Source organism: Opisthocomus hoazin, chromosome 1 (assembly GCF_030867145.1).
Source record: "Opisthocomus hoazin isolate bOpiHoa1 chromosome 1, bOpiHoa1.hap1, whole genome shotgun sequence".
Taxonomy (NCBI): domain Eukaryota; kingdom Metazoa; phylum Chordata; class Aves; order Opisthocomiformes; family Opisthocomidae; genus Opisthocomus; species Opisthocomus hoazin.
The window spans coordinates 27,097,775-27,115,788 of record NC_134414.1 but is presented as its reverse complement, the minus strand read 5'-3'; the positions used below and the strand labels follow the sequence as shown (position 1 = coordinate 27,115,788).

Genomic DNA, 18,014 nt, shown 5'->3' with positions numbered 1-18,014 from the left:
TATTTTAAGTAAACAAAATACAGACTTGCTTCAGGTTCACTCTTAGTGTGATTTTTCTCAACAGCACGGAAACCAGCCCCTTCTATATGCAATGTATGTTCAGCACCTATTCATCTATTATTAACAATATTTTAAAAAACAACACTGGGTAATCAATATATCAAACCTGCAACTCAGTGGCACAGCAGAGGTTCGTGAGTGCTGCACAGATTACATTAGCACTAAATTAGACAGAAACTCCAGTCTGGACAATCCTGGAAGACATCTATTTAATATCCCCCCAGAAAGAAGGTCACATTTTGGACTTACGGTTGGTTGTCCTGCTTTGATCACTCTGAGCACTGTCGTTTGACTGGTTGCTGGAGACAGAGGATATGCTTGAGCTCCTGACAAAACCAAATGTGGCCAGCTTAGCCGCTGGCAACCGTGAATAACCTGGAGGACGAAGTCCAGACTGGCAGGGCTTGGGGAGATTTGACTTTGCAGCACTTGGACACGAACCTTTCTTAAGATCAACTGAAAGAAGGAAAAAGAAATAAATTTTTATTAAACAAGCTAAACATGCTGAACATTACCAGTACCACACAGCCACATAAAGTCAGTATAAAGATTAAATATAAGTTTTAACAGCTGCTCAGGCTGCAGCAATGTCTTATTCTTTGATCGACTATAAAGAAGTTCTCTGTTACAATTACAGGTCACAATAATTTTTAAAATGTGAAACGCAGTGAAGACCCATGAGGCCTAACTCAAACTTCCAGGAAAGTAATGTAGTTCAAGTCTGCTAAGATTTTCTTTAACGGTAACTTCTTTTATTCTGTTTCACTTTCTAATTTTACATTTGTTACATGCCAATTAAAAGAAACCCAGAGACAAACACGCTACGCATAGTCTCCAATTATGGAAGCTGTTGTAGAACGCCAACAATCCTCCTCAAGGACAAAGGACTTCTTTGTATTCCATCAAAGAAAACACTTCTTTGAAGACTTTCTTTCAAATTTTGCTAAATGAAAATGCCCTTTTCTTGCACCAAGCCTGGGAACAAGGACATTCCTGTAAAGTTGTACTCTTTTAATTGGCTTTTAACTAGCCATTTCCATTGACGGACTTCACCTCACTATAAGCCATCAGCCTACGTGAATGACATCAGCCAAGCGTCAGCCAACTACCGATAGTGGGCTTATAATGGATGAAGTTAGGCAACAACAGTAGTTCAGCTAACATGTCCACCTGTGCTAACTACCAACTGCTCATCTGCCTCCAGCTTGTGTCCTAACCCATATTCTGCTGCTCTTGCTTAGGCAAACTTTTCTAGGGAAATCCAGAACACAGGTCCATAAATGCCTCAAGCTTTCTTCATGGAAGGACCAAAGCTTAGAGTTTGCTTTTGCTTCAAAGATCTGGATACCAAGTGGACCTGGACCTCAGCAGTACATGATATTTGGACAGTTTTTCTTTGCATTTTTAACAAGATCAGACTCCTGTTCTTTGTGGAATCCCGAGAAGCAAAAAAATAAAACCAAAAACAACCCCCCCCCAAATGAAAGTTCAACAAAAGCTGGTGCTAGCATGTTTAATCAGTCACCAGGACCAGTGGGTTAGGAGACAAGGCAACATTAAAACTATCAACATAGTCTCCAGAAAAGGCCACAAGACACCCTTTTTCCACTCTCATTTGGTGAACACTATTTGTGCTTTAGTCTGACCCATACTTAAAAGGAAGAAGTGAACATTCATAATACAAAGAAAAAATGCAAATTAACCGCACAATAGGAATATGGTTTTCATATTATTACAGTATCTATTTTTTTGTAAACTATGTAGGTCACAGCCTTCTTAATTTTAATGAAGCATTACACTTTGAGGAGACTTTACAGAAAACAAGACTAACTCCTCTGAGCAGAAAAATGTACTGGGGATTTTGAAAGATAGTTGTGTACCTCATCACAATAACAATACTAAGCTTTATTTAACAAAACTAAGCCTTTTCTTTTGAAATAGAAGTATGTACAAGACCAAGCTAAAAAGAGGTTTTTTATTCTATAAACCACATTTCTATGAAAGACATTAAAAAATGCTTCTTGCTCAATGAACAAAACAATTTATATACTATAAACTCCTAAAAATGCATTTTTGGTATCCACTCTTCACAAGTTGAGGCCTTTATTCAGGCACTAGGAGATAGATGGTGACTGCAGCACCTCCACCAGCTCAGAGAAGGACATGCTGTGGAGAGTCACCCAAATGAAAATAACAAATATTTATAGTGTGTAACAAAAGACTGTTAAAATCCCCATTCACTTTTTTGACACCAACAGGGACAATTTTGGAGTCTAGTTCTGAATCTGGCTTCATCTGAACTATGAGAAGATGGGCTCAGAGGTAGGTGTGGGCTCCAGGAGCAGGTGAAGAGCACTACAAGCACATTAGCATGGAGAACAGATAAGCACTGATGTTTACCACCACTGTTTACTGCTAGGCTCGTGCAGCATTGCTTTAATAGTGGTCATTTACAGCTGGTTTATGGTATCTGCAAAGCACCATCAAGCCAGACTTCTTCCCTCCCCACTGCTGGGGACACTCACGTCACACCTAAATGACTCTGCAGCAAAGTACTGCAGAACCTGACCTCAATGTTTCCCTCAATGCTATCAATACAGATTACAAATAGTGTGAATCATGTTAACTGATTTTCATGTAAGAAGAAAAAAAAGTGTCCTTTGAAAGCCTCTAAGAGTCCCAAATGCTAGAAATGACATGGTAATCATCGTTTGGACAGAATCTCTTTGCTTGAGAGGACTAATATTGTCCTGCGTTGACAACTGCTGCAAGGCAGGACTCTGATTTGCTTTTGCCAGTGTGAGATGGCACCTTCACTACAGAAGGATGATCCTGTGCTCTCTCCCTTCCACTATCAGACTTGTCATGTCCCCACCAATGCTGATACAAACACTTCAGCAGTTGTTTGGATGGCCCAGACCATCTTGCTTATCCAGCTGGCTGCACAGTCATACACTTGCTAGTGCCTGGGCACGACCGAATGTCAGCTTCACCAGCTATCTAAAGGACTAATTACACTGGGAAAACTGCGTGTTATAAAATGCACACAACTCAATTGCAGTGTGCAAAATTGTCCCTGTATTGCACTGGTGGCAGGGTCAAGCCCACGTAGCCTCTAGACCTGAAGCAGAGGAGAGTACCTGTGGCAAGGGGCTGCAAGAGCAAGGAACATGCCCAGGTCTGTGGCAGCAGGGAGAAGGTATGGAAATGTCTCTTGTGGGTTTTGCAAGTTTCTGGAAAATGCATCAACAGGCCTGCACTAAGTAAGCTGAGATTTGAGATTCCTTTTTCCTAAGAATCTCTGAAAATTCAGGTGAAGGGAGAAATCTCTCCATTTTACAGCAAAAAGCTATAAATATCACAGATTTCCTGCGGCAGAACAGGCAAAATTCCATTGGGGCAGGAGGAGAAAGTGGTTAGAAATAGTTTTATTCAAAAAGCATTTGAAATGCTCTTGCCCTAGGATGGTAAGATTCTCCTGGGACTCCCATGTCCCCAGCTCAATGTCAGGGATGTCCACACTGAGTCCCCAGGCTGTCTGTTCTCTGCACCGCCCTGCAACCAAGCACCTGCAGTCCATGGCACACCGAGCACCACAGGTGTCACTGAAGAAGAAGAATTTCCTTAAAACCACTATGTTTTTGGTGACAAATTGCCCAGCCATCTCTAATTTTTCTCGAGAATCATTCTCCCAGACACGGGCAGAGGATTGTTTTTTCTCACACTTCTCTGTGTGTTTCAGTTTATGACTTCAATTCAAATTCCACCTGAGCTAACAATATTTTGTATCTTGAACTGCTCACCATCCTTAAATTATTCTTCACTTCTCTGCTTTGTAATTCAGCTCTTTTGTACCACAAGGACCTGGGGGCAGGACATTATCCTCATTAGGGACACATTCAAATCCTTAAAGTTAAGTTATTTTGTGTTTTCTTTCTCATTAAAATACATGAGACATCAGCCTATTGTACACGTTTTCTAAATATCATCAAGTTTTATGATAGATGTTCTTTCTTTATTTCTGTTTCTTAGAAGTATAGAAGCACTCCTGAAAACAAGGTCTGAGAGTTCAAAATAAAAGTTATTTTAATGAGCAGCTTTTATTTTAATAAAAATCTGCCAAAATAAGCTTTAAAAATTGGCAAAAAATCTTTCCAGCTGTCTCACTGCCTGAAGCTAATTATAGAATTGTCGTCTGTGTGGCACAAAAGCGATTTTCTATGACACCTCAAGCTGTTCCCATCTAGAAAAACACAAACATTTTGAGGTAGCGACTGATTGACACAAACCAGATGTGCCTGGGGACCCTTAAAAATAGTCTGAGCTAGACTTCTCACGCATCCTTACTGCACGCGAATCGCATCTCCATGCACTTGTATAAGCAACTTTCATGAGACCTCTCTGTGAAATATGAAGCAGGTTTTAGCTGTAATTAATGAAAAATTAAGGAAAGAAAATACACAGATATGTTCTTACGAAAAACAGTAGCAGTTCAAGACTTCAACTCCACTGGCTATTCAGGGATGCTTGGTAAGCCTTTGTTTTCTTGTGGTGGGGTTTTTGGTTGTTTTGCCTTTTTTTTTTTTTTTTGACAAGCATTTCCACTAAAATTTTAGTCATTAGCTTCCATTTTCTCTAGAAACCTTACTTTCTCTTATAGGACACTCTGAAGATCATTATTCTCATTTCATATTGGGGAATCTGAGGCAAAAAAGTCACCTGCAAGGTCACTGAATTAGTCAGAGATAATACAGGCAGAGTTAACCCACCGCAGAGTTAACCCAATCATTGATATCTTTGCAGATTAAAAACAAATTGAGAAGTAAGAAACCTATTATTTTGCCACTACATTTGTGGTTTCCCTGTTATAGACATAACAACTTCTCTCTGAACAAGAACGGAGGAAAGGGGCTTTAAAACAGAGGCCTGGGACAGTTCAGCTCTAAAGGCAAACCAGTTGTCAGTGCTGAACATCAATGCATTTTTGATCTGCCAGTCCACCATCATACAGTAGGAATTGCTCATCTCCTCCTGCTTCAGATTTTAAAGCCCCAAAAGGCTGCTCTGTGCCTTCCCAGCTCCCATGGCTGCTTAGCGTGTTCTCACCATCCCAAGAATTTGTCAGCTCACGCTTCATTTAAACCGTAAATGTCTGTGATTGTTTTGTAGCTGACGTGCAAAGCAGCAGCATCCCACAGAAACATCTAGCACCGGAATTGTCAGTGTCTGAGCCACACTCATGGCATTTTCCACTGGAAGCCCAGAGCAGCAAGATCAGTCCTCTGGGCACCGGAGCCACATCTCATCTGCCCAGCCGCTGACCATCGGCTGCTCAGAAGCGCTGTGGGTGCCCAGACAGCAGTGATGCTTGGCTGTCCCCAGGAAGGAGGTAGGGTGTCAAGCATTTGTCCACTGCTGCAGTCACATTGTTAATCGTACCTTTCTTAGGACTGATAATTTAGCCTGGCTGACAGAGCCCTTTGGGAGGCAGACTTGAAAGGCAAAGGAGTCCAGAAAGGCATGGGATTCTTCAAGAATGAAATCTTAAAGGCACAAGAGCAGGCCATCCCCACGTGCCAAAAGATGAGCCTGCGTGGAAGAAGACTGGCCTGGCTGAACAGAGAGCTTTAACTGGAACTCAGGAAAAAAAGAGAGTTTGTGACCTTTGGGAGAAGGGGCAGGCAATGCAGGAAGACTACAAGGATGTCATGAGGTTATGCAGGGAGAAAATTAGAAGGGCCAAAGCCCAACTAGAACTTCATTTGGCTACTGCCATAAAAGACAATAAAAAATGTTTCCATAAGTACATTAGCAGCAAATGGAGAGATAAGGAGAATCTTCATCCTTTATTTGATGTAGGGAGAAACATAGTGACAAAGGATGAGGAAAAAGCTGAGGCTTAATGCCTTCTTTGCCTCAGTCTTTAATAGTAAGACCACTTGTTCTCTAGGTACCCAGCCCCCTGAGTGGAAGACAGGGACAGGGAGCAGAATGAAGCCTCCATAATCCAAGGGGAAATGGTTAGCAACCTACCGACAACTAGGTGTTCAGGCCCAGTCAGCTTGGCTTATGACAGGAAGGTCCTGTTTGACTAACCTCATCTCCTTCCATGAACAGGTGACCTGCTTAGTGGATGAGGGAAAGGCTGTGGATGTTGCCTACTTGGACTTCAGTAAAGTCTTTGACATTGTTTCCCACAGCATTCTCCTGGAGAAAACGGCTGTTCATGTCTCAGACAGGTGTACTTTTCGCTGGATAAAAGAATGGCTGGACGGCCAGGCCTAGAGAGTTGTGGTGAACGGAGCTAAAGCCAGTTGGCAGCTGGTCACAAGTGGCAGTCCCCAGAGCTCAGTATTGGGGCCAGTTCTATTTAAAGTCTTTACAAATGATCTGGATGCAGGGATCAAGTGCACCCTCAGTAAGTTTGTAGATGACACCAAGCTGGGCAGGAGTGTCGATCTGCTTGAGGGTAGGAAGGTTCTGCAGAAGGATCTGGACAGACTGGATCAATGGGCCGCGACCAGCTGTACAAGGTTCAACAAGGCCAAATGCCAGGTCCTGCATTTGGGTCACAACAACCCCACAAAACGTTACAGGCTTGGGGAAGAGTGGCTGGAAAGCTGCCCGGCGGAAAAGGACCTGGAGGTGTTGGTTGACAGCCGGCTGAACATGAGCCAGCAGTGTGCCCAGGTGGCCAAGAAGGCCAACGGCATCCTGGCTTGTATCAGGAATAGTGTGGCCAGCAGGAGGAGGGAGGTGGAGCGGGTCCAAAGGAGGGCTACAAAAATGATCCGAGGGCTGGAGCACCTCTCCTATGAGGACAGGCTGACAGAGTTGGGCTTGTTCAGCCTGGAGAAGAGAAGGCTGCGGGGAGACCTGACTGCAGCATTTCAGTACTTAAAGGGAGCCTATAGGAAAGATGGGGACAATCTTTTTAATAGAGACAGCAGTGACAGGACGAGGGGTAATGGTTTTAAACTAAAACAGGGTAGGCTTAGGCTGGATATAAGGAAGAAATTCTTTACAATGAGGGTGGTGAAACACTGGAACGGGTTGCCCAGAGAGGTAGTGGAGGCCCCATCCCTGGAAACATTCAAGACCAGGTTGGACAGGGCTCTGAGCAACCTGATCTAGTTAGCGGTGTCCCTGCTCACTGCGGGGGGGTTGGACTAGAAGACCTCTAGGGGTCCCTTCCAACCCAAAACTTTCCATGATTCTATGATTCTATGATCGTGCCCCTGTACTCGGCACTGGGGAGGCCGCACCTGGAGTACTGTGTTCAGTTTTGGTCCCCTCACTGCAAGAAGGACATTGAGTTGCTGGAGCGTGTCCAAAGAAGTGCAGTGAACTTGGTGAAGGGTCTGGAGAACAAGTCCTGTGAGGAGCGGCTGAAGGAATTGGGGCTGTTTAGTCTGGAGATGAGGAGGTTGAGGGGGGACCTTCTTGCTCTCTACAACTACCTGAAAGAAGGTTGTAGTGAGGCAGGTGTTGGTCTCTTGTCCCAACTACCTAGTGACAGGACAAGAGGCAATGGCCTCAGGTTGCATGAGGGGAGGTTTAGATGGGGTATTAGGAAAAATTTCTTTAGTGAAAGAGTGGTCAGGCATTGAATAGGCTGCCCGGGGAAGTGGTGGAGTCACCATCCCTGAAGGTGTTCAAAAAATGTGTAGATATGGAACTTCGGGACATGATTTAGCAGGCATGGCGGCGTTGGGTTGACAAATAAATGCATATATTTGTGTGTGTCTGAGTAATCAGAAACAGTGCTGTACTTATTTATATATAAATTGTATCTTTAACAAGAGTTGACTTGCTTAGAAATGAGAGGAACTGCTAGACCCTCAGGACTGTCAAATTTAATACACAGAGAGGTGATAAGGAAACAACACTACATTAACTCACTCTTTGAGAAAAAAAACACTATAAATACTATTGAAAAATGCAGAATTAAATGAAGTTAATGAGTAGAATCAAGTGAAGTTTTAATGATATCTGTTATACTTTTCAAAATCAGACATTAATCCCATCAAAATAATCAACCAATTAACGCAAATCCTAACATGCTCTCTCCAAGAAGTCTTTGTAAACAAGGAAAACATATTCATAAATTATATATTATAGACACAGTATCCTTCAATGCTTGTTTTGAATTACAAGTTTCCCATAGAAAGAGCAGAGTCAATTTATGTAAAATAAACAAATGTTACGCTTTCGGAGACACTATTGCACCTTTAAATCCATCACGATTCAACGTCTTCCTATCTTACTTACAGTGCAGAAGCTCTTCCTTACAGTCAGACTGCTTGCCTGACGTATCCAAGGCAAAGCATCACCTAAGGAGCCACACTGCTCAAGAAGGAACTCGCAGTTGGTACCAACATGTGTGCCATGTCCTACAGATGAAGGCGGATCACTGCTCCAGTCACATTTTAGGCATCACACTTGGCGATCACACTTGTGGGATCATTCATTATTGTTTTACTTTCTATTTGGCGTGTCTTGAAACTAACAAAACCCTTAATGTACTTGTAGTACTCGCAGTCCATCACAGCAGTTCAGGGATTTAATTATCAATTACTTTGGAGTCAGTTTTATGACTATTAGTATTATACACAGGTCAGACCACTCAGCTTATCAGTGCTGCTTAGCCAGGCTGCTAAATTATGAATGTCATAGCAAAGGGGAATAAAATCCTCATTATGAAGCACTGCTTCTGTCCTCGATACTGTGCCACAGTGATTTCAGTTTAAAAGCCTCTGTGGTACCTCACACTCTGTCACGGGATGGCAACTGGCTAGATCCTTCTGCTTCCATTACCCCCAGGCAGGATTGAAATCACTAGGATTAGAAACTGTATTAAAAGCTCAGGATTAAGCTGCAAGAGATGCCGATTCGCAGTCTTGAAGGCAGGAATAGTATCTTTGAGAGGAAAATACCTCCTAGTCCTCAGCTGCTTTTGCTGCAGTCAGCCAAGCCCTCACACCCCACAACACACATGAGCAAGGATCTTACCAGCTCTGCTTCCAGTATGCTGAGCATATGTTAATGCATCTTATTTGCTTATATTTATAAATATGACTCTGTCGAAGCTGCGTTTAATCTTGTTTCTCAAATATTGCATCAAAACCAATAATGCAAATTAAAGTTTAATACCACAACTAACTGCCAAATTAAAGGATAGTGGCTGAAAACAGCAGTGTTGGGTACGTTAAAAAAATTGCCTAGATGGTGCCTGGCCCTACTCTGAGCTCCTCCAGTCAGCCCCACACCAGCTCTGCCATGCCAGGGGTTGCTGTCCCACCCAGACCCTCCGTGGTAACCAGGGACCCATCTCTGGTCTGCATTTGTGCACCAGCATGGACATAGCCACAGGAATCAGTTTTCTGCTGCCCTATGCCAGTCTTATCCTGTTTGCTGTCACTTCAGCACATCTCATGAGCAATTCATTCTTCTTGAAAAGAATCCTTAAAGACAAAAAGACTGGTAAACTGACCTATGAATTTATATGCTGCTGAGAGAAAGATTAAGTCATTTGAGGTATACAAGGAAAAAGGCTTTGGACAAGGTGATTATAAGCCAATCTTGAATGGATAATTGGGAAATAAAATGCCAAAAATGAAAAATGTAAAGTACTTAATATAATGTATCAGAAATAGATGAAAGATCAATAAGGGGAGGCATTGAATCAACAGAGAGAAATGAGAAGTACTTTGCAACAGAATAAGATGTTGCAGAAAAATTAAACACATTCATCTTGCGAGGAAAATGGAAGGTGAGATGCTAGAAGTGATAACACTGTGTCCTGTGAAAAACTAGAGACATTAGCAACCTCTACAGAACAAGTCTTGGGTAACTTAAAATCAGTAAAAACAGTCAGAGCCCAAAGACCAGCTGAAACATTTTTCAGGATCCTGAAAGAGAAGGCAGACAGATTATTGGACTACCATGAGTAATCTTTAATAGGCATCTTTGAAACAGCGAAGTATCAACAGACTAGAGAGAAACAAACAAAATAACAGTCATAGGAAGGAAATTATGGACAGCTATGTATTAAATTTGACCTCCAAAGCAGTCAAAATCCAAGAAATAATCAGTGAGAAAATCAAAAAAGCCAACCTTTTGAGAAACAGGAAAACTTTAAGAAATAGGAACTTCAGTGGAACAGGAATCGCACTAACACCTAGTGCAATTTCCTCATGTATACTTCTCTTTCACTGACAATTTAAAAGTCAGGATTACAGACAATATATAGGACTGATAGGCTGATACTATTTAGATTTAGTACATCACATACTATAGAAAGACAGTAAATGAAGACATAGAAGTTTCTGTATGGATAAAAAACGGTTAAGGAGAAGTCATGTCTGCAGTCATCAATGATGCAGGGTAATTAAGCTGGATGAATAAAAATCAAGGCAACATTCATTTCCGAGGATCAGAAAAGACAGTGGATTTGTTAATAGGCCCTGTTCGTACACTGCTCTCATATCTGTCTCCCAGATATGTTATGCAACAGCTTACCCTACTCATACCCAGAACTTGCAGCCTCTTGCAGTTTCTTTTACATGGAAAACACGATCCAGCTGATCTCTGCACCTCTACTGTCATGTTCAGTGCTGACTGAACTAAACTTACAGGGCTGAACCAGTATTCACTGCCTGGCGAGCAATCTTGGAGTGTCTCAGAATTCAGACACAGCTGAGCTTGGTCAGCTTCTGCTAATGGCATCAGCGTAGCTCAACTCCAGATGCAGTGTCAACTAGTAGGAGACAGTGGGAAGCGGCACCGTGTTACAGTTACTTGATTCCCTGATAGGCCCCCAATCCTGGCAACCTGTATTACTGGCTGATACTATCCTCAGGGTAAGTCGAGACGCTCTGGCCCATTTCCATTCTAATTTTCTTTAAATTTGTTCTGCGGCTTAGTTGGGAGAAACGGACACTGGGGAGAGAGAATATAGTTTTCAAACGCTGCAAAGATGAGAAGACCCCACGTCCACTCCAGATAGAAGAGGAATTAAATTGCAGCAAAGGGGATTAAGCAAAACTCTAGGGAAAACTTCTAGCTTGAAAGCAGGTAATTCACCAGAGCAGCCTGCTTTCAGAGGCTGCAGGATCTCATATTGAAGGTTTTTATAAATAGTTTTTCATTAACAGATTAAATAAACATCTATCAGAAGGAATCCCATCCTGGGGCAAGAAGAGGGATGATATGACCCCAAATCATTACTTAACTTTATCCCTTATGACTATTTTTAAAAATCTCTGGAGAATTGTAGGCTGTTAAACAGCTGCTATGTTTCACCCTGGCAGTGACTGATTTTCAGTTGTCTCTGAACTTGCTGCTGTTTAAATGTACATTGTTGTCATGATTTGGCCTGACTAGATACCAGGTGCCCACCAAAGGTGCTCTATCACTCTGCTCTTCAACTGGACAGGGGAGAAAAAATACGACGAAAGGCTCATGGGTCAATATAAGGACAGGGAGAGATCACGCACCAATTACCTTTATGGGCAAAACAGACTTGACTTCGGGAAATTAGTTTAATTTATCACCAATCAAATCAGAGTAGGATAATGAGAAACAAAACCAAATCTTAAAACACCTTCCCCCCACCCCTCCCTTCTTCCTGCTATTTCTCTGCCTTCTCCCCCTGAGTGGCGCAGGGGGATGGGGAATGGGGGTTACGGTAAGTGCATCACACGTTGTCTCTGCCACTTCTTCCTCCTCAGGGGGAGGACTCCTCACACTCCGCCCCTGCTCCAGCGTGAGATCCCTCCCACAGGAGACAGTCCTCCATGAACTGCTCCAGCGTGGGTCCTTCCCATGAGGTGCAGTCCTTCAGGAACAGGCTGCTCCAGCGTGGGCCCCCCACAGGGTCACAAGCCCTGCCAGCAAACCTGCTCCAGGGTGGGCTCCTCTTTCCATGGGGCCACAGGACCTGCCAGAAGCCTGCTCCAGTGCAAGCTCCCCAAGGGGTCACAACCTGCTTCAGGCATCCTCCTGTGTGGGTCCTCCCTGAGCTGCAGGTGGATATCTGCTCCACCATGGGTCTCCATGGGCTGCAGGGGGACAGCCTGCCTCACCATGGTCTTCATCACGGGCTGCAGGGGAATCTCTGCTCTGGTGCCTGGAGCACCTCCTTCTCCTCCTCCTTCTTCACTGACCTTGGTGTCTGCAGAGTTGTTTCTCTCTCATTGTCTCCTTTCTCTCTCCTGCTGCAAAATGCCCTTATGCAGGTTTTTTTTCTTTCTTAACTATGTTTTCCCAGAGGTGCTACCACCGTCACTGATGGCTTGGCCTTTGCCAGTGGTGGGTCCATCTTGGAGTCGACTGGCATTGTCTCTATCAGACATAGGGGAAATTTCTAGCAGATTCTCACAGAAGCCACCCGTGTAGCCCCCACACTACCAAAACCTTGCCAAGTAAACTCAATACGGTTGTTAAAGCCTCCAAGATTTTCCAGGCTACCAAGCAGTGTCCTGTAGAAGAAATTCTTATGTCTGTCTTGTGGTGTTACACGCTTCTCCTTCCAATTCTTCTCTTAGAATCATGGAATCATAGAATCATAGATTGGAAAAGACCTCCAAGATCATCAAGTCCAACTGACAACCCAACAGCACCATGCCTGCTAAATCATGTCCCGAAGTGCCACATCTACATGTTTTTTAAACACCTCCAGGGATGGGGACTCCACCACTTCCCTGCGCAGCCTGTTCAATGCCTGACCACTCTTTCACTAAAGAAATTTTTCCTAAAATCCCATCTAAACCTCCCCTGACACAAGTTGAGGCCATTGCCTCTCATCCTATTGCTAGTTACTTAGGAGAAGAGACCAACACCTGCCTCTCTACAACCTCCTTTCAGGTAGTTGTAGAGTGCAATGAGGTCCCCCCCAGCCTCCTCCTGTCCAGACTAAACAGCCCCAGCTCCCTGAGCTGCTTCTCATAAGACTTGTGCTCTAGACCCTTCACCAGCTTCATTGCCCTTCTTTGGACACGCTCCAGCAACTCGATGTCCTTCTTGCAGTGAGGGGCCCAAATGTGAACACAGTACTCGAGGTGTGGCCTCACCAGTGCTGAGTACAGGGGCACGATCACCTCCCTGCTCCTGCTGGCCACACTATTCCTGATACAAGCCAGGATGCCGTTGGCCTTCTTGGCCACCTGGGCACACTGCTGGCTCATGTTCAGCCGACTGTCGACCAGCACCCCAAGGTCCTTTTCCGCCGGGCAGCTTTCCAGCCACTCTTCCCCAAGCCTGTAGCGTTGCGTGGGGTTGTTGTGACTCAAATGCAGGACCCGGCATTTGGCCATGTTGAAACTCATACAGTTGGCCTCGGCCTATCGATCCAGTCTGTCCAGATTCTTCTGCAGAGCCTTCCTATCCTTAAGCAGATCGACACTTCCACCCAAGTTGGTGTCATCTACAAACTTACTGAGGGTGCACTTGATCCCTGCATCCAGATCATTGATAAAGATATTAAACAAGACTAGCCCCACAACTGAGCGCTGGGGAACACCACTCATGACCAGCCAGCTGCCAGCTGGATTTAACTCCATTCACCAGCACTCTCTGCGCTCGGCCACTCAGCCAGTTCTTTATGCAGCAGAGAGTATGCCCATCCAAACCATGAGCAGCTAGTTTCTCTAGGATACTGTGGGGAACAGTATCAAAGGCCTTACTAATGTCCAAGTAGATAACATCCACAGCCTTTCCCTCATCCACTAGGCGGGCCACCTGGTCATAGAAGAAGATCAGGTTGGTCAAACAGGACCTGCCTACCATGAACTCATGCTGGCTGGGCCTGATCCCCTGGTTGTCCTTCATATGCCCGGTGAGCACACTCAAGACAAATCGCTCCATAATCTTGCCTGGCATCGAGGTCAGAATGACAGGCCTATAGTTCCCAGGATCCCCCTTCTTGCCTTTCTTGTAGATGGGCATCACACTGGCGATCCTCCAGTCATCTGGGACCTCCCTCGTTAGCCAGGACTGCTGATAGATGATGGAGAGTGGCTTGGCCAGCTCCTCCACCAGTTCCCTCAGCACTATTGGGTGGATCCCATCTAGCCCCATAGACTTGTAAGTGTCCAGATGGCATAGCAGGTCAGTAACCGCTTTCTCCTGGATTATGGGAGGTTTATTCTGCTCTCCTTCCCTAACTTCCAGCATTGGGGGCTGACTACCCTGGGAATGACTAGTCTGACTATTAAGGACTGAGGCGAAGAAGGCATTAAGTACCTCAGCCTTTTCCTCATCCTTGTTGGCAATGTTCCCCACTGCATCCAGTAAGGGATGGAGATTCTCCTTGGCACTCTTTTTGTTGTTAATGTATTTGTAAAAACATTTTTTGTTGACCCTTACAACAGTGGCCAGCCTGAGTTTTAGCTGGACTTTTGCCTTTCTAATTTCCTCTCTGCACAACCTAATGAGATCCCTGTACTCCCCTTGAGTTTCCTGCCCTTTCTTTCATAAGAGGTAGACCCTCCTTTTTTTCCCAAGTCCCAGCAAGAGCTCCCTGTTCAGCCACGCCGGTCGTCTTCCCTGCCAGTTCATCTTGCAGCACATGGGGACAGCCTGCTCCTGTGTCTTTAAGACTTCCTCCTTGAAGAATGTCCAGCCTGCCTGGACCCCTTTGACCTTCAGGACTCTCTCCCAGGGGACCCTCTCAACCAGCATCCTGAACAGGCCAAAGTCTGCCCTCCGAAAGTTCATGGTGGTGGTTTTGCTGGCCCCCGTCTTAACTTCACCACGAACCGAGAACTCTTTCATTTCATGGGCGCTAAGCCCAAGACTGCCTCCGACCACCACATCTCCCACCAGTCCTTCTCTGTTAGTAAACAGCAGGTCTAGCAAGGCACCTCCACTGGTAGGCTCACTTACCAGCTGCGTCAGGAAGTTATCTTCCACACACTCCAGGAACCTCCTAGACTGTTTCCTCTCTGCTGTGTTGTATTTCCAGCAGATGTCCGGTAAGTTAAAGTCCCCCACAAGAACAAGGGCTAGCGATCGTGAGACTTCTGCCAGCCTCTTGTAGAAAACATAATCTACCTGTTCATCCTGGTTGGGTGGTCTAGAACAGACTCCCAGCAGGATGTCTGTCTTGTTGGCTTTCCCCCTTATCTTTACCCATAAGCATTCAACCTTGTCATCGTAATTGTTGAGTTCTACACAGCTGAAACAGTCCCTAACATACAGATCCACCCCACCACCTCTCATTCCTCGCCCGTCCCTTCTGAACAGCTTATAGCCATCCATTGCAGCACCGGATTCTCTTGCTTTGTTTTCCTTGTAATTCTGCCCAGGGTCTTGCTAAGCTGGGCATTAGCTGGGAAAAAAAAGGCATTAGAAATGTTGTCTGTAAAGAGGTATATATCAGGTCTTCAGAGTATCAAGATTTCTGCTTGCACATCTGAACGCTGCCTAGGCTTTCAGAGCACAACATGGTGGGGAATGTCATATTCGGATTTAACAACGGGGTCTTTATGATGGAAAAAAAATGTACCATTCTCTTCTGCAGGACAAAAGCAAGGATTTTTCAGGCGTTTACAAGGAGGAGGAAGATAAAAAAGAGCACAATAAGAATTATTACTGAAATTTATTCTCCTTCTTTGGCAATGACCTGTTAAACAACCTTTGTGTAAGTCCCAGACTCCCTATTCAGCCTTGCCTCAGGATAAAAAGACACACCTCAAAGAGTGCTGTTGGAGCTTTGTAGTATCAGGTCAAGATGTTGCTCATTTTGTGATTTCTGTCTGAAAAAAAGATCTTACTGGTGATTACACTTACAGGAAAGGAAAGAAAGTTCATACTTTACCTGAAGCATCAGGATGATAGAGGCTGGGAGCGCTCGTTATTTCTCCTTGCTGGTGGAGACAGCTACCTGAGGATCTTTGACTTGCAATGAGAATCCTGCTTTTTGCAGATGGTAACCTGGACACTGCACCCAGTCCTAACTGTGGCTTCAGTATCATGGCAGATTGATAAAAACTTGGTGGGACCTCGTAATGCGTATATGGTGGCGGGCAAAATTCATCTTTTGTGGGCCTTTCCCCAACCTACAGAAAAATCATTAACAAGGGTGTTATGCAATAAATCAGTAAATCCTGAAAATACGGAGTTCTAAATCGCTTATAAGGGCTAATTTTCCCTCCTTGTGAATCTGGGCTTCAGAGCACTGCAGACTGATCATCAGTTTCAAAAAGTGATGGTCTTACCATATGAATCGCTCTCTATAAATACACATATTACAATCTCAAAACCAACCAAACCCATATAAAGAATTGATCTCTTCCCAAACAGAAAACAGACAAATGGAAGTTCTTCAGTTAATGAAAATAAGGTTACTTCTCAGTTCTGAAAGGTGATATTATTTACAGAGGTAGATACAACAACAGAGTGTGTAAGTGGAATTTTCATTAGAAATTATTTCAAATATTCTTACTGAGGTACAATTTTGGAGTGAGTCGGTTTTAACTTAGATAAAAATAAAGCTGAAGGTATTTTAAGCTCATTTTATCAGAGAAATGGTATTGTCAAATCCTTTGTGTGAGGAAAAAAAAGAATCTCTACATGTTTTCACTGCAAGAAGTTCATTGTAATCTGTGCCCCTGAAGTTCCTGAAAAGAGACTTGATTGTGGAGGTGCGCACATCTTTGTATGTTACATTTTCAGGTGGCTGTTGAATATTCCAAATCAGAGCTATAAAACCCAGCTGCCCAATTGAACTGGAGAAAAAAAGAAAATTTGTAGATGTGAAACAGTTACTGTTTATCACAAAAAAGATGATGCTTTGCTAAAGTCAGTGACATATCTCTCAGTATTTTAATGTGTGTATATGTGAAGACAGCAGAAGTCCCAAGCTGAAAGTACTTCCAGCAAACTGGCTGTTACCAGGGAACTTGCAGTCAGGGAATGACCTGTCTACCAATTCAGCCCTTGCATTTTTCTACACTCAAGGTTGGCTCTGACTCCCAACTCTGCTGCTTCATGACTCAGGACGACAGCACAGAGCAATGTCAGTAGCTTTCTTCTCTCTCATTTGCAATGGACCATTTGCTCTTCAAGGTAGAGGCCAATTTCTTTACCTTTTACTTACAAAATGTAAAATCATCATAATCTAGAAAGGACCCAGGAATATTTTTTCAGTGCACCCCATTTAGGCCAGAGGAAAAAAAACAGCTTAGGAAATGGGAAATCTGAACTAATTTTTTTTAAAAATTAATCAAAAAAGTGCCGTAGGCTACCTAGGAAGAAATATAACTGCCAATTAATTAACTCTGCTGTAAGTTATGATGCATATAATATGCCAAATCAATTTCTATTTAGCAATTATAAGCATTTAGAATACGCACTTCAACATTGGCTATAAAAGCTTTGATCCTAGCCGCTTCAAGAGCTTTAATTCTAATATAGCAAACCTTTAATATGCTAAAAGAGACAAGGTTGGCCTTAAACTATTAAATACCGAATCTTTGAGGCCTTTACCCAGGAACTAGCAGGGCAGATATAACAAACACTGAGCATTATATTTTTACTCTATATTTTTTCCTTTGTTTGCAGTTCTATTTCCTGCCATTAGATCTTCCTGTTTCCTTTTGTATCATATTCCTATGACCTATTTCTACAAGTTAGAATGCAGGTTTTTACTGTATAGATGATTCTCTAGGCTTGGACTGCAGGAGATGTTTAACTTCTTATTTTCAACTTCTGGATATGAAATTGTTTTCCTGGATAAGATACAGTTATCTTTGCTCTCCCTGATGAGTTTATTTTGATCAGCTTACACTGTACACTTCCTATCATTTCATATTTAACTGGCAGTGAACACACCAATGTCATGTACCTCAGTATAAGGAATAGAGAAAACCTTTAAATCTAGAAACCATGTATTTTTTATAAACTGGGGTAACTTAGCCAAACTTTCAGTTACCTCATTTTTTTCTTTATTG

The 18,014-nt window shown here is 43.5% G+C and overlaps 1 protein-coding gene across 5 annotated transcripts in view; it reads right to left on the bottom strand.

Moving 5' to 3' along the window:
- The window catches only part of MTUS2 (microtubule associated scaffold protein 2), a 318,231-nt gene that overhangs the window by 183,019 nt on the left and 117,198 nt on the right, over positions 1 to 18,014 (bottom strand). For all 5 annotated transcript variants that reach the window (XM_075419965.1, XM_075419956.1, XM_009938145.2 and 2 more), the window contains 2 exons: positions 15,881 to 16,121; positions 310 to 516 (listed from right to left, as the gene is read on the bottom strand). In XM_075419965.1, coding sequence (XP_075276080.1) covers positions 310 to 516; positions 15,881 to 16,121 — 448 coding nt within the window. The remainder of the gene's footprint in view (positions 1 to 309; positions 517 to 15,880; positions 16,122 to 18,014) is intronic.